General features: G+C 43.1%; 1 protein-coding gene across 2 annotated transcripts in view; it reads right to left on the bottom strand.

Annotated features, from left to right (window-relative positions):
• The window catches only part of LOC127575843 (gamma-aminobutyric acid receptor subunit gamma-3), a 449528-nt gene that overhangs the window by 16321 nt on the left and 419065 nt on the right, over positions 1 to 14142 (bottom strand). The window contains exons 8-10 of one of the 2 annotated variants that reach the window (XM_052026013.1): positions 9408 to 9431; positions 8465 to 8480; positions 4799 to 4805 (exon numbers count right to left, since the gene is read on the bottom strand). The exons of the other annotated variant lie outside the window; for it this stretch is intronic. Of the exons in view, the coding sequence (XP_051881973.1) occupies positions 4799 to 4805; positions 8465 to 8480; positions 9408 to 9431 (47 nt within the window). The remainder of the gene's footprint in view (positions 1 to 4798; positions 4806 to 8464; positions 8481 to 9407; positions 9432 to 14142) is intronic. 2 annotated transcript variants of the gene reach the window in all.

The raw sequence follows: 14142 nt of genomic DNA on the forward strand, positions 1-14142 counted from the left end.
AGGTAGGCTTTGCCTGAATGTTCCACTGCGTTTAAATTTATTATTATATGTGAAGGGAAAATTCCATCCATATCAAAACCCTAAATGCAAATAAATACTTGCATTTAAACAGCACCTTTTCACATGCCTTTCAAGATATTCTAATGTACTCGGGAACCAATGAAATACTTCTATAATGTTCCATGCTGTAACTTTCAGCAGCTGCACAGGAAGGTCCCACAATGTCATGGTGACCAGCTCATCATTTAGTTCCAAGTGCTGTTTAGCAGGGCAAATTATTACTGCCCCAATTATGAGGACTAAGTCCCCTGTTCACTTCTGAACAGTGCCCTTGGATCTTTTACGTCAACCTGAGAGAGAGTCTGCAGTGAATTAGTCAGTTGCTTGGCAACAAATGTAGCTTGGCAACCGTTGTAGCCTGGTAACAACTGTAGACCAACAGTTCAGCCAAAATCATGTATGTTGTGGAAGTCTTGCACTTCTGACTAATCTGCAGAGAACACAGGGGACTAGAAATTTACTCTTGTTTGGTAGTATTAAAGGCACTTTAGTCTGGTTCCAAAATTTGGTTCCTTTGAAGTCAATTGGATCACATTTCTGAAGCAGGGTACAAAGCACAGTCCAGGGTAGTGCTATGGATTGCAGGTAGTGCTGTTTTCTGCTAGTTCCATCGATCCAAACTTGATCCTGACCTTTGGTGCTATCTGTGTGGGGTTTGCATGTTCCCTCCATGGTGAAGGAGGCATTTGGTGCTCTGGCCTTCATCAGTCAGAGCATTGAGTATTGGAGTTGGGATGTTATGTAGCAGTTGTATGAGGCATTGGTGAGGTCGCACCTGGAGTACTGGGGACAGTTTTGGTTACTCTGTTATACGAAGGACATCATTAAGCTGGAAAGGCTGGATTATTGAGAATGTTGCCAGGACTCGAGGGCCTGAGTTATGGAGAGAAGTTGGGCAGGACTAGATCTTTATTCCCTGGAGTGTAAGAGACTGAGAGGTGACCTTACAGAGGTGCATAAAATCATAAGGGGCATAGATAATACAGTCTTTTTTCCAGAGAAAGGGAATCTAAAACTAGAGGGCATAGGTTTAAGGTGAGGGGGGAAAAATTTAAAAGGCAGCTGAGGGGCAACTGCTTCACACAGAGGGTGGTGCGTATACAGGATGAGCTGCCGGAGGAAGTGGTTGAGGTAGGCACAATAACAACATTTGAAAGTCATTGGGACAGGTACGTGGGTAGGAAGGGTTTAGAGGGATATGGCCCAGAGGATTGGCTTAGATGGGCATCTTTGTCACATGGACAGGTTGGATTGAAGGGCCTGCTTCTGTGCTGTGTTACCCTACGACTCCATGAGTGCATGCATTTTCTCCAGCGTGATCTGGTTCTCTCTAACATCCTCATCAGGACATATTGGTTGCGAGGTTAATTGATGACTGTAAATTCCACTCACTATAAGAGAATCCGGGCAGAGATATGGGCATATGAGAGAAAGTAGGCTGCAGGGAAATGAGTGGGGGAATGGAATTGATAGGAATAGTGTGGGAGCTGGCATAGACTCAATGGGATGAATGGTCTCCTTTGATGTCATAGGGCAATGAGAGTGAGAGAAACATTGCAGCACTTCTGATAGTGCAGAACTCCCTTGGTGTTGCACTGGAAGCTGTAGTCTAGATTTCTTATTTCTTTCCTCATGTTTCTGGAGTGGAATTTGAACTGGGAATCTTCTGATTCAGACTGAGCCACAGTTTATTGCTTATATGAGCATTAAGAACATATTCCATGTACTAAAACAAGAACACAATCTTCTCATATCTTTATTTCCCTGTCACCTTCTCCCTCAGAAATTATAATCTGAGGAAGTACTTTGGACATTGGCAGCCTTTGGGCATCTCACCTGTGAACACGTGTACCTGGGTGGCACGGTCCATCCTTACCCGGTGTCAAGAGTCACTAAATGGCAATCAGTTCATTTCTGTCAATAAAATGTGTAACTTTGCATTTGCCTTTCAGCTGGTGCTGTTACCCTAACACGACAGTGGGAGCTAGCAGTGTATTAGTTGCCTGGCAACAAATGTAGCTCGGCAACCCTTTGTAGCTTGGTAACAAATGTAGACCCAACACTTGAGCCAAAACTGTGCATATTGTGGTGGTCTCGCTCTTCTGATTAATCAGCAGAGACCTGAGGGGTTTGGACATTTGTCCTTGTTTGGTTGTGCTGAATGGAACTTACTGTGGTTCCAAAATCTGGTTCAATGGGTCCAAATTCATGAAGAACAACTTTTACTACATTGCAGCTTTAGCCTGTGGTGAAGCGATCAACAATAACTGCTCCTATTGTAGAAGAAAACTTCTCCCTCGTGTTAACCTGCAGTCACATTCAGAATCAGAGAAATGAGTGCAGAAGACACATAACGAGAGCACGGAGCTCCTTTGAAGAGTTAGCAGTAGTTCGTCACATTGGTACCACTGTGAACAGTTTCAATTAAAGTTGCCTTCTCCAGTCTCAGTTACCATTTCCTTGTTTTGGCCTGGTTTTATCCTCCTTAGAACAGAGAAGGTTAACAAGAGATTTTTTTTCAGGTGCTCAAAAGGGCTTTGATGGAATAAATAAGGAATTACTGCTTGGTGTGGCATTGAGGTTCAATAACAAAAGGATATGGACTTAAAGGTTGTTAGTAAACTAGGGGAAGTGAAGACACTTGGGTCACACAGCGAGTTGTTTTCTGCAGGGCACTGACTAAAAAGGTGGTGGAAGAGACTTAAGAATACTTTCATCTGGGAGTTTAATTTAATAGAACATAGAATATAGAGCAATACAGTACAGGAACAGACCCTTCCGCCCACGCTGCCTGTGCCAGACATGATGCCAAATTAAACTGAACTCCTTCCTCCTGCACATGATCCATATCCCTCCATTCCCTGGATATTCATGTGTCCAGCAGCCTCTTAAATGCCACCATCATATCTGCTTCCACCATTCCCCCTGGCAGCCCATTCCAGGCACCCACCACTCTCTGTGTAAAAAAACTTGCCCCACGCATCTCCTTCAAACTTTCCCCCTCTCACCTTAAATGCACGTCCTCTAGTATTTGACATTTCTACCCTGGGAGAAAGATTCTGACTGTCCAGCTCTAGCTCATTCACTCTAATCCAGGCAGCATCCTGGTAAACCCCTCTGTACCCTCTCCAAAGCCTCCATGTCTATGATGGTGAAATTTTTGGCACTCATGAAAAACTGTGAAACTGGCAACAGTGTGCAGAAGCAGAGTTAAATGTGGATGTCCAGAAAATGCTGACTGCGATCCTCTGTATCTCAGTAGGATTTTGGCCACTGACCCACTGCATAAAACTTCTATGGTGCATGAAAATGCCACCTGGCCCTCTTTCCCTGAGCATGGCTGGTCTCCGTGCCCCCAGCATCATTTAATACACACCCTGTGATCTTAATTTGCTTCACTTCACCACTGATTGCTTTCTTTAAATGCAAAGCAATTCCGTCTCTAAGGCTCTCCCCCTCTTTACCATTCTATCCTCTTTTTAATGGCTCCTTAAAATAAACTTTTTTTTGAACAAGTTTTTGTCATATTAGTTATACAGCATGGAACCAGGATCCTTGGTCCACATATGCACCAACCATCAAGCACCCATTTACACAGATCCTACACTAATCCCATTTTTTTCCCTTCATATCCATCAACTGCCCCTGGATTCTATCACTCACCTGTAAACAAGGGTCAATTACTACCACGGACAATTGACCTGCCAATACACACATCCTTGGGATGTGGGAGGAAACTGGAGCATCCAGAAGAAACCCCACATAGTCATGGAGAGAAGGTGAACTCCACACAAGCAGCATCAGAGGTCAGGATTGAACCCAGGTCACAGAAACCGTGAAGCAGCGGCTCTACTAGCTGCACCACTATGATGACACCTATCTAATATTGTCCGATATGACTTTGTCCTGCCTGGCAAATATTGATTGACGACAGTCCTATGAATTGCCTTTGGATGTTTTACAGTGTCAAGGGTGCTGATAAATGCAAATTGTTCCAGAATATTTATCTTTTCTCACATCTCCATTATTCATCTAACAGCTGCAGGTCTTAGAAATGCAGAAACCTCTTTTTAAAATCTGACTCTTCTGTCCCAATAACAATTGTCAGCTGTTGTTACTATTTATTTCAGGGGTTATGCTCCTTAAGTTCAATGCTTTTGCTGGGAGCCTGTTCCTCTAAAAAGAAGCTGGTAAATGAATAAAAACAATACCCTTTTTATTACATCTTTGCACGTTTGAATATCAATTACACCTCACAGAGTTTCTTTGCGTTACATAATTGTGAAAATGCTAAATGTTTTGACTAATAACCATGGATGAGCAGCTAAGATTAAATGGCCTTATTAGTTCCTGTGTTAATGATTTACAAAACTGTTTATTTTTAAAGCTGACTACCAGATCTCTTGTGGTTTTGCTCATAGGTTGCAGGAGCACAGTTTTTGATGTTAACTGCAGTCCCACTGCATTCTGAAAACAATGGCAGATGAAATACCTGAATTTTCCAAGAAAATTACCTTAGCAATGGAATACATGGTAAACATAAAGTAAAAATGCTGCACACTAGAGATTGAAAGATATTTGTAACACCATGCATTTACCTTGGTCACCAAATTAGATAATTTTTCAATTAGTATGTTTCCCTTTGCAAAAATTATTGCTTATCTTTGTACTTTATCTTCACATCCACAGAGGAGTTATATTATTTTAAGGTGTAAATATTTAATTTGAGCTCAAACACAGCAATGCTTTTATTTCTTCTTCTTTTCCTCATGTCCACCGCTAAAGCCACAGATTTTTTTTCTGATGCCAAGCCAGTGAATTGGGCAAGATCCAAACAGTGCACCTTTCATCCTTAAGCAACGTACTCTGCCTCAGCTGGTGCTGTCAAAGACTGAAAGGTTCTGAATGCATCCAACATTCAACAACATTCAACCACCTTTTAAAGCAGTGGAAATAATTATTTTTTAAAATTAAAACATCTCAGACACAAAATGCTCAATAAACTTAAGAAGTGTCGCAGTTAGCATAACGCTATTACAGCGCCAGCGACCCGGGTTCAATTCCCGCCGCTGTCTGTAAGGACTTTGTATGTTCTTCCTATGTCTGCGTGCGTTTCCTCCGAGAGCTCCGGTTTCCTCCCGCATTCCAAAGACGTATAGGTTAGGAGCTGTGGGCATGCTATTTTGGCGTCGGAAGAGTGGCGACACTTGCGGGCTGCCCCCAGCACATTGTCAGTAATGCAAAAATACGAATTTAAGATATCTTTACTAGTCACATGTACATCGAAACACACAGTGAAATGTATCTTTTGCGTAGAGTGTTCTGAGGGCAGCCCACCAGTGTTGCCATGCTTCTGGTGCCAAGATAGCATGCCCACAACTTCCTGACCTGTACGTCTTTTGAATGTGGGAGGAAACTGGAGCACCCAGAGGAAATCAATGTACATACGACTAATAAATATCTTAACATCTTAAATTTAAATTAAATGAGAATGATCTTCATCATGAAGACAATCTGCTTCCTTTGAAATGAATGGGGAGGAACCTTCCTGGACCTGATCCAACTGCAGTATGATGGTTGAGTGTGAGAAGGAATCCTCACGAACAGTCCAGAAACACAACACAGTCAGCAAAACAGTGGTAAATGGGTGACTGTAACTTCTGGACTTCTGCCTTCATGCGTCTAAATCCCAAAGAGGTCCACAGTTACAGGTGCAAATGATAGCTGTTATTTACACTGATATTTCCCTGCAAAACTTGGGGCAATAATGCTGAAGGCATGCTATGTTGGCGCCGGAAGCGTGGCAACACTTGTGGGCTGCACCCAGAACACTGTACGCAAAAAGATGTATTTCACTGTGTGTTTCGATGTAAATATGACTAATAAAGATCTTATCTTATCTTATGTTATCTTATCTTATCTATTAAATCTCATAGCAATAGGTGCTGAACACCTATTCTGTGTGGAAGTCAGTGACCAGTGGTGTACTTCAGGGATCTGTACTGGGACCCTCGACCTGGATGAGGAAGTGGAGGGGTGGGTTAGTAAGTTTGCAGATGACACAAAGGTTGGGGGTGTTGTGGATAGTTTGGAAGGCTGTCAGAGGTTATAGAAGGACATAGATAGGATGCAAAGTTGGGCTGAGAAGTGGCAGATGCAGTTCCACCCAGACAAGTATGAAGTGGTTCATTTTGGTAGGTCAAATATGATGGCAGAATATAGTCTTAATGGTAGGACTCTTGGCAGTGTGGAGGATCAGAGGGATCTTGGGGTCCAAGTCCATAGGACGCTCAAAGCAGGCTGACTCTATGGTTAAGAAGGCATATGGTGTACTGTCTTTCATCAATCGTGGAATTGAATTTAGGAGCCAAGAGGTATTGTTGCAGCTATATAGGTCCCTGGTCAGACCCCACTTGGAGTATTATGCTCAGCTCTGGTCACCTCACTACAGGAAGGATGTGGAAGCCATAGAAAGGGTGCAGAGGAGATTTACAAGGATGCTGCCTAGAATGCGGAGCATGCCTCATGAAAGTAGGTTGAGGGAACTCGGCCTTTTCTCCTTGGACGACGGAGGATGAGGGGGGACCTGATAGAGGTATATAAGATGATGAGAGGTATTGATCGGGTAGATAGTCAGAGGCTTTTCCCCAGGGCTGAAATGGTGGCCACAAGAGGACGTAGGTTTAAGGTGCTGGGGAGTAGGTATAGAGGAGATATCAGGGGTAAGTTTTTTACTCAGAGAGTGGTGAGTGCGTGGAATGGGCTGCCGGCAACGGTGGTGGAGGCGGATATGATAGGGTCTTTTAAGAGACTGTTGGATAGGTACATGGTGCTGAGAAAAATAGAGGGCTATGGGTAGGCCTAGTAATTTCTAAGGTAGGGACATGTTTGGCACAGCTTTGTGTGCTGAAGGGCCTGAATTATGCTCTAGTTTTTCCATGTTCTATGTTCCCTATGAAGATATTTTCTTCCTCCTGTCATCAGACCCTGTAGGTTGGAGCAGCTTACAACGAAGTGGAGTTTGAGCATTAATCATTCAAACTTCAAAAACGTTATTCTTGATAAGATGAGAGCAAAATTTAAAAAAGGTTTCAGTTTATACTGCAACAGAATAAAGGGCAGCCAAAAACTAACATATCTATGGCAACAATGTTAGCCATTGTTGCACTTTTTTTCCAGGGTGACAATGGCTAACACGAGGGGACATCACTTTAACGTGATTAGAGGAAGGTACAGGGGGGATGTCAGGGGTAAGTTCTTTACACAGAGAGTGGTGGGAGCGTGGAACGCACTGCCAGCAAAGGTTGTGGGGGCATTTACATTAGGGACATTTAAGAGGCTCTTAGATAGACACATGAATGATAGAGAAATGGAGGGCTATGTGGGATGGAAGGGTTAGATAGATAAGGATAAAACGTCATCACAACATTGGAGGCCGAAGGGCCTGTACTGTGTTGTAATGTTCGATGTTCTATGTTCTATAACAAACATGTCCCAGCCGAGGGACCTAGGAGTACAAGTACATGGTTCCCTGAAAGTGGCATCACAGGTAGACAGGGTGGTGAAGAAGGCTTTTGGCACGCTGGCCTCCATCAGTCAGTGCATTGCATATAGAAGTTGGGATGTTATTTGCAGTTGTACAAGATGTTGGTGAGGCTACATTTGGAATATTGCCTTCACCTTTGGTCACCCTGCTGTAGGAAGGATGTCTTTAAGCTGGAAAGAATGCAGGAAAGACTTACAGGGATGTTGCTGGGACTTGAAGGACTGAGTTATGGAGGGAGGTCGAGCAGGTCGGGACTTTTTTCACAGGTGTATAAAATCATGAGGGGCATAGATAGAGTGAACGCACACAGCCTTTTTCCCAGGGTTGTGGAATCAAGAAATAGACGGCATAAGTTTAAGGTGAGAGGCGAGAGATTTAATAGATAAGATAAGATCTTTATTAGTCACATTTACATCGAAACACACAGTGAAATACATCTTTTAGCGTAGAGTGTTCTGGGGGCAGCCAGCAAGTGTCACCACGCTTCCGGCGCCAACATAGCATGCCCACAACTTCCTAACCCGTATGTCTTTGCAATGTGGGAGGAAACCGGAGCATCCGGAGGAAACCCATGTAGACATGGGGAGAGCAAACAAACTCCTTACAGACAGTGGCCGGAATTGAACCCGGGTCTCTGGCGCTGTAAAGTGTTACGCTAACCACTACACTATCGTGCCTGCCCACAGGGCAGGAACCAGAGGGGCAAATTTTTCATCCAGAGGGTGGTCTGTATCTGGAATGAGCTGCCAAAGGAAGTGGTTATAGGCAGGTACATTGATAATATTTAAAAGGCACTTGGACAGGTACATGGATAGGAATTGTTTAGAGAGATATGGGCCAAATGCAGGCAAATGGGACTAGCTTGGATGGGCATCTTGGTCTGCATGGACCATTTGGGCCGAAGGGCCTGTTTTCGTGCTGCATGACTTTATGACTGCAGTCTCTTGTGACTCCAACATATCAGTGGGCTGTCTTCTCTGCAAATCAAAACTAAACAAGGAATTTGTCCATTGTATATCAAGGGTTAAATCAGGGCTGAAATAGCAACTGAGCAAAGTCATACATGGAAGCTAAAGGTGAGAATATATTCCTATTATAGGTTAGAATGCTCCAAAATTATACACCTCAGTTAGGCAAGATATCCCATTTGAACCCTGAAGTCCACAGAGGAAAAGCACAAATTATCGGTGTCTATTGCTCATTCTTATTTCTTCTGCTCAGGACTTTTCTTTCCCACTCTTATCCAGCTAAGGTACTAATTGAGTCCAATGCTAACAGACCAGAGGATCTGACATTAGATCTGAAACCCTATGAGATGATGGAATGTCAAATGATTTTTGGCAGAAGCAGCAAGTATTGTGCCTGCAGGGTGGAATTGGTGCGCTGTGTAAGAAACAAAGTACCTCGCAGCAAACTCTCACACACTTACATCAATATACTGATGTAAAAATAGAAAATGCTACAAACATACAGAATGTTTGTCAGCAATCTTTTGAAAGGACCTGTGGTGTACTTCAATGCATTTCCAGCGAGTTTTGCTCTAATTTTACATTTTCAGTAAGTCACACTTTTCCCTTTTTACTTTAGTTGGCACTGAGATTTTCAATTCTTTATGATGAGAAGTTAACTGTGGCCATACCTATGCTCTCAGATGTACATGAAAGATTACAACATTCAGCCCAAGATGGATTTAATAATGAATATTGAGCCAGACTTAGTTAACAATCCAACATTTATCTTACACAGATCACAATATGATTAAATTCAATGCTGGGTTTGGAAACTTAAATCATCTAGACGCGAAATGGAAATAAAACAGGAAATGCTTGATTTAAGCTTAATACGGCAGTATCTCTGTAGAGAGAAATAGAGTCAAAGTTTCAGGTTGATGACACTTCAATGACTCACCAGAAATAGAAGTTAGGAAAAAAGTTTTAAGCTGCACAGAAGTATGTGTGTAAAGGTGGTGGTGAGGTGGTGGAGAGGAAAGACCATAGGGAAGCTGTGATGGGGTGGAGATAGCGTATCACAGACATTCTCCCTGTTCTCTCCATCTCTCCTTTTTTTTGCAGTTAAGATTATCTGTTTTCTAAATTTTCCCACTTCTAATGAAAGCTTATGGACTTGAAACATTAATTTATTTCTCTCTCAACAGATACGGCCTAACCTAATAAGTATTTTCAGCATTTTCTGTGTTTATTTCAGATTTCAAGCATCTATGTTTTGTTTGCTTTTCCATGTGACATACTAGCTTCAGAGAGGGATTGTCAGAATGGCAGTGGAAGACTATTCCCTCTAGCCAGAGCATCGAGAGCTGGGAGGCATGGTTTCAGCATGTGGTCAGCTAGTTAGGACAGAAATAAAGTGAAATTTCTTTGGGCAGAAGGTTGTGAATCTTTGGAAGTCTCTATGTCAGAGGGCCATGAATGCTCATTCTCCAGGTGGGAACTGCTTTCATCAAAATGGAGTTGACTATTATAGTAGTAAGAGGGACCTAGGAGGAACACATCTAGGGTTAAATCAGGGCTGTATAGGCAGTTATAAAGACAAGAAAATATCCCTATTATTGAAAATTTAAAAAAAGTCCCACACTACCTGGTTCAAGAACAACTACTTCCTTTCAACCATTCGGTTATCAAACCAACCTGCACAACCTTACTTACTACCTCATTATAGCAACAGTATGACTCCTTTGACCACTTTGCACTGCCACGGACATTTATTTTTTTGTTCTAATTATGTTCTTTCTTGTCTAATTTATATTGTTAATTTATGCTTTTCTTGTGAATGTTGTGCCTTTGATGTTGCTGCAAGTAAGATCTTCATTGCACCTGTGCATACATGTACTTGTGCATATGATGATAAACTCAACTTCCACTTGGACTGTAAAAAAAAAGAAAATGCTAGAAATACTGAGAATGTCAGACTGCTGCTGTGGAAAGAGCCACAGAGTTAAAGTTTCAGGTTGAAGAACATTCATCAGAATTCCTAGTATCGATTAATAACTATATGCCCCAGTTTGGCAATATGTCCGATGTGAACACAGGGGTCCACAGAGGAAGAGCACAAGTTACTGACGTCTTTTATTCAGTCTCATTTCTGTTGCTCAAGTTTTGTTTTTTCCCTTTTACCCTGTTATCCATTCCTCCATTTTGACATCAGGGATACTAATTGAGTCCAATGCTAACAGACCAGGGGACTTTGCATTAGATCTGGAACCCTGTTGGTTGATGGAATATCAAATGATGTGTGGCATAAGCAGCAACTATTGTGCCTGTAGGGTAGAGTTGGTGCGCTGTGTAAGAAATAAAATGCTGATTAGCAAACTATCATACACTGTGTCGATATACTGATGTAAAAATAGAAAATGCGGCAAACATATGAAATGTTTGTCAGCTATCTTGCAAATGAACCTGCAGTGTATTTCCATGTATTTCCAGGGAGCCCTGCTCCAATTTTACATTTCCGATAAGTTGCACTTTTCTTTTTTTTACCTTAATCGGCACTGTTGTTTTCAATTCTTTTCAATGAGAAGTTAACTATGGCCACACCTACTCACTCAGATGCATGTGAACAATTAGAGTCATAGAGTCATAGAGTCACACAGCAGCGAAACAGGCCCTTCAGCCCTACTGGTCCATGCTGACCAAGTTCTCATCTAAGCTAGTCCCATTTGCCTGCATTTGGCCCATATCCCTCTGAAGCTTTCCTATCCATGTACCAGTCCAAGTACCCTTTAAATGTTGTTAATGCACATGCCTCAACCACTTCCTCTGGCAGCTCATTCCATATACTGACCATCCTCTGGGTGAAAATGTTGCCCCTCCTATTTAATCTCTCTCCTCTTACCTTAAACCTATGCCCTCTATTTCTTGATTCCCAAACCTGGTAATAAGACTGCACATTGACCCTATCTATGCCCCTCATGATTTTATACACCTCTATAAGATCACCCCATTCTCCACTGAAAAAAGTCCCAACCTGCTCAACCTACCTCCGTAACTCAGTCCCTCGATTCCTGGCAACATCCATGTAAATCTCCTCTGCATTCTTTCCAGCTTATTGTCATCTTTCTTATAACAGGGTGACCAAAACTGAACATAATATTCCAAATGCAGCCTCACCAACATCCTGTACAACTGCAACATAACATACCAAATTCTAAGATAAGATAAGATATCTTTATTAGTCATGTGTGCATCAAAACGTACAGTGAAATACATATTTTGCATCGAGTGTTCTGGGGGCAGCCTGCAAGTGTTGCCACGCTTCCGGCTCCAACATAGCATGCCCACAACTTCCTAACCTGTACGTCTTTGGAATGTGGGAGGAAACCGGAGAACCTGGAGGAAACCCACACAGACATGGGGAGAACGTACAAACTCCTTACAGACAGCGGCCGGAATTGAACCAGTGTCGCTGGTGCTGTAAAGCGTTATGCTAACCGCTACACTACCGTGCCTGCCCGAGTGTCCTGACTGATGAAGGCCAGTGTCCCAAAAGCCTTCTTCACCACTCTGTCTACCTGTGACTCCATTTTCAGGGAACTATGTACCTGTATCCTTGGGTCTCTCTGTTCAACGACACTCCCCAGGGCCCGACTGTTCACTGTGAATTCCATCAGATGGCCCATACCAACCATCCATTTATACCAATCCCATTTTATTCCCTCCAACTCACCACAAACTCTACCTCTCAACTACACATCAGGGGCAATTTACAGTGACAGTTTAGTCTATTAACCCATGCATCTGTGGGATGTGGGAGGAAACTGGAGTGGACGGAGAGCACTGGAGTTCAGGGCTTTCAGTGCTCCACTGGAGCCATGAGGTAGGAGCTCTACCAGCTGTGCTGCCTGATACTAGAGGAACAAAGGACTGCAGATGCTGGAGTCTAGATGAAAAAACAAAAAGATGCTGGAGGAACTCAGCAGGTCAGGCAGCATCGTTGGAGAAAAGCAGACGGTCAACATTTCGGGCCAGGACCCTTACCTTACAACCTAACGGAATGAACACTGAATTCTCCCACTTTAAGTAAACCAACCCCCCACTCCCAGCTTGCCTCTTCTTTTCTTCCCTTTCCTAGCTGATCTCTCTTTTTTCTCCTCGCCATATTTTTTCTCTCTCCTTTTCCTCTCCTCCCCTCCCCCCATGCCGCCTGTCTCCATACCTTTGACCCATCCCCAGTGGATCTGCTCTCCCCTCCACCCCCACATCTGCCTGTCACTATCTTTTACCTGCATCTACCTATCACCATCTTGTCCCCACCCCACCTCCCCTCTTTTGTCCACCTATCACTGCTCTGTTTTTCTCTCCTATATATTGGGCTCTCCCCCCTCCCCCTTTTCCTATCCTTAGTCCTCAAGAAGAGTCCTGACTCGAAATGTTGATCATCTGCTTTTCTCCACAGATGCTGCGTGGCCTGGTGAGTTCCTCTAGCATCATTATTGTTTTTTCTGCCTGATATTGTTGGGTTACCGTGATCCCTGCCTTTTGGGCATCTCTCACCACAGCAGTAGTAAATTTTTTAAAAAGTCATTGTAGAAAGAGCCATAAATCAAACCATGTCAAGATCTTGTTCAACACAAAGTTGAAGCTCACACTTTAATCCCTTTTGTTGGTTTGTATACACCAAGTCTTTGTAGGGTGCATGGAACAAGCCTACATAATGCAGAGCCTGCAAACCTTGTTATATCAAAAAGATTTTGCTTAAAGACAGATAAGTCTCCCGGATCGGATGAGGTGCAACCCTGGATTCTGAAGGAGGTGGCTTTAGAGATTGCAGAAGCACTGGTGATAATTTTCCAGGAATTGATAGACTCCGGCATGGTTCCGGAGGACTGGAGGGTCGCAAATGTAGTTCCGTTGTATAAAAAAGATGGGAGGCAGCATAAAGGAAATTACAGACCTATTAGTCTGACATCGGTGGTGGGAAAGTTATTAGAATCGATCCTCAAGGATGAGGTTATGGAATACCTAGAGGTGCAAGGCAAGATAGGTCCAAGCCAGCATGGTTTTGTGAAGGGAAGATCCTGCCTGACCAACCTATTGGAGTTTTTTGAGGAGACCTCAGGTAGGGTGGATAAGGGAGAAGTTGTAGATGTTGTGTATTTAGACTTTCAAAAGGCCTTCGACAAGGTGCCACACAAGAGGCTGATTAATAAGATGAGAGGTCATGGAATTACAGGTAGGATAATAGAATGGGTGGAGCATTGGCTGGTAGGCAGAAAGCAAAGGGTGGGAATAAAAGGATCCTGTTCTGGTTGGCTACCGGTTACTAGTGGTGTTTCACAAGGGTCGGTGTTGGGGCCACTTCTTTTTATTTTGTACATTAACGATTTGGATGATGGAGTAAATGGTTTTGTAGCTAAGTTTGCAGATGACACCAAGATAAGCGGAGGAGTAGGGAATATTGAGGAGACAGGAAGGTTGCAGAGAGACCTAGATAGTTTAGGAGAATGGACAAGGAAATGGCAGATGAGATTCAATATTGAGAAATGTGCCGTTGTACACTTTGGAAACAGAAATAAACGGGCA

Source organism: Pristis pectinata, chromosome 11 (genome assembly GCF_009764475.1).
Source record: "Pristis pectinata isolate sPriPec2 chromosome 11, sPriPec2.1.pri, whole genome shotgun sequence".
NCBI lineage: Eukaryota > Metazoa > Chordata > Chondrichthyes > Rhinopristiformes > Pristidae > Pristis > Pristis pectinata.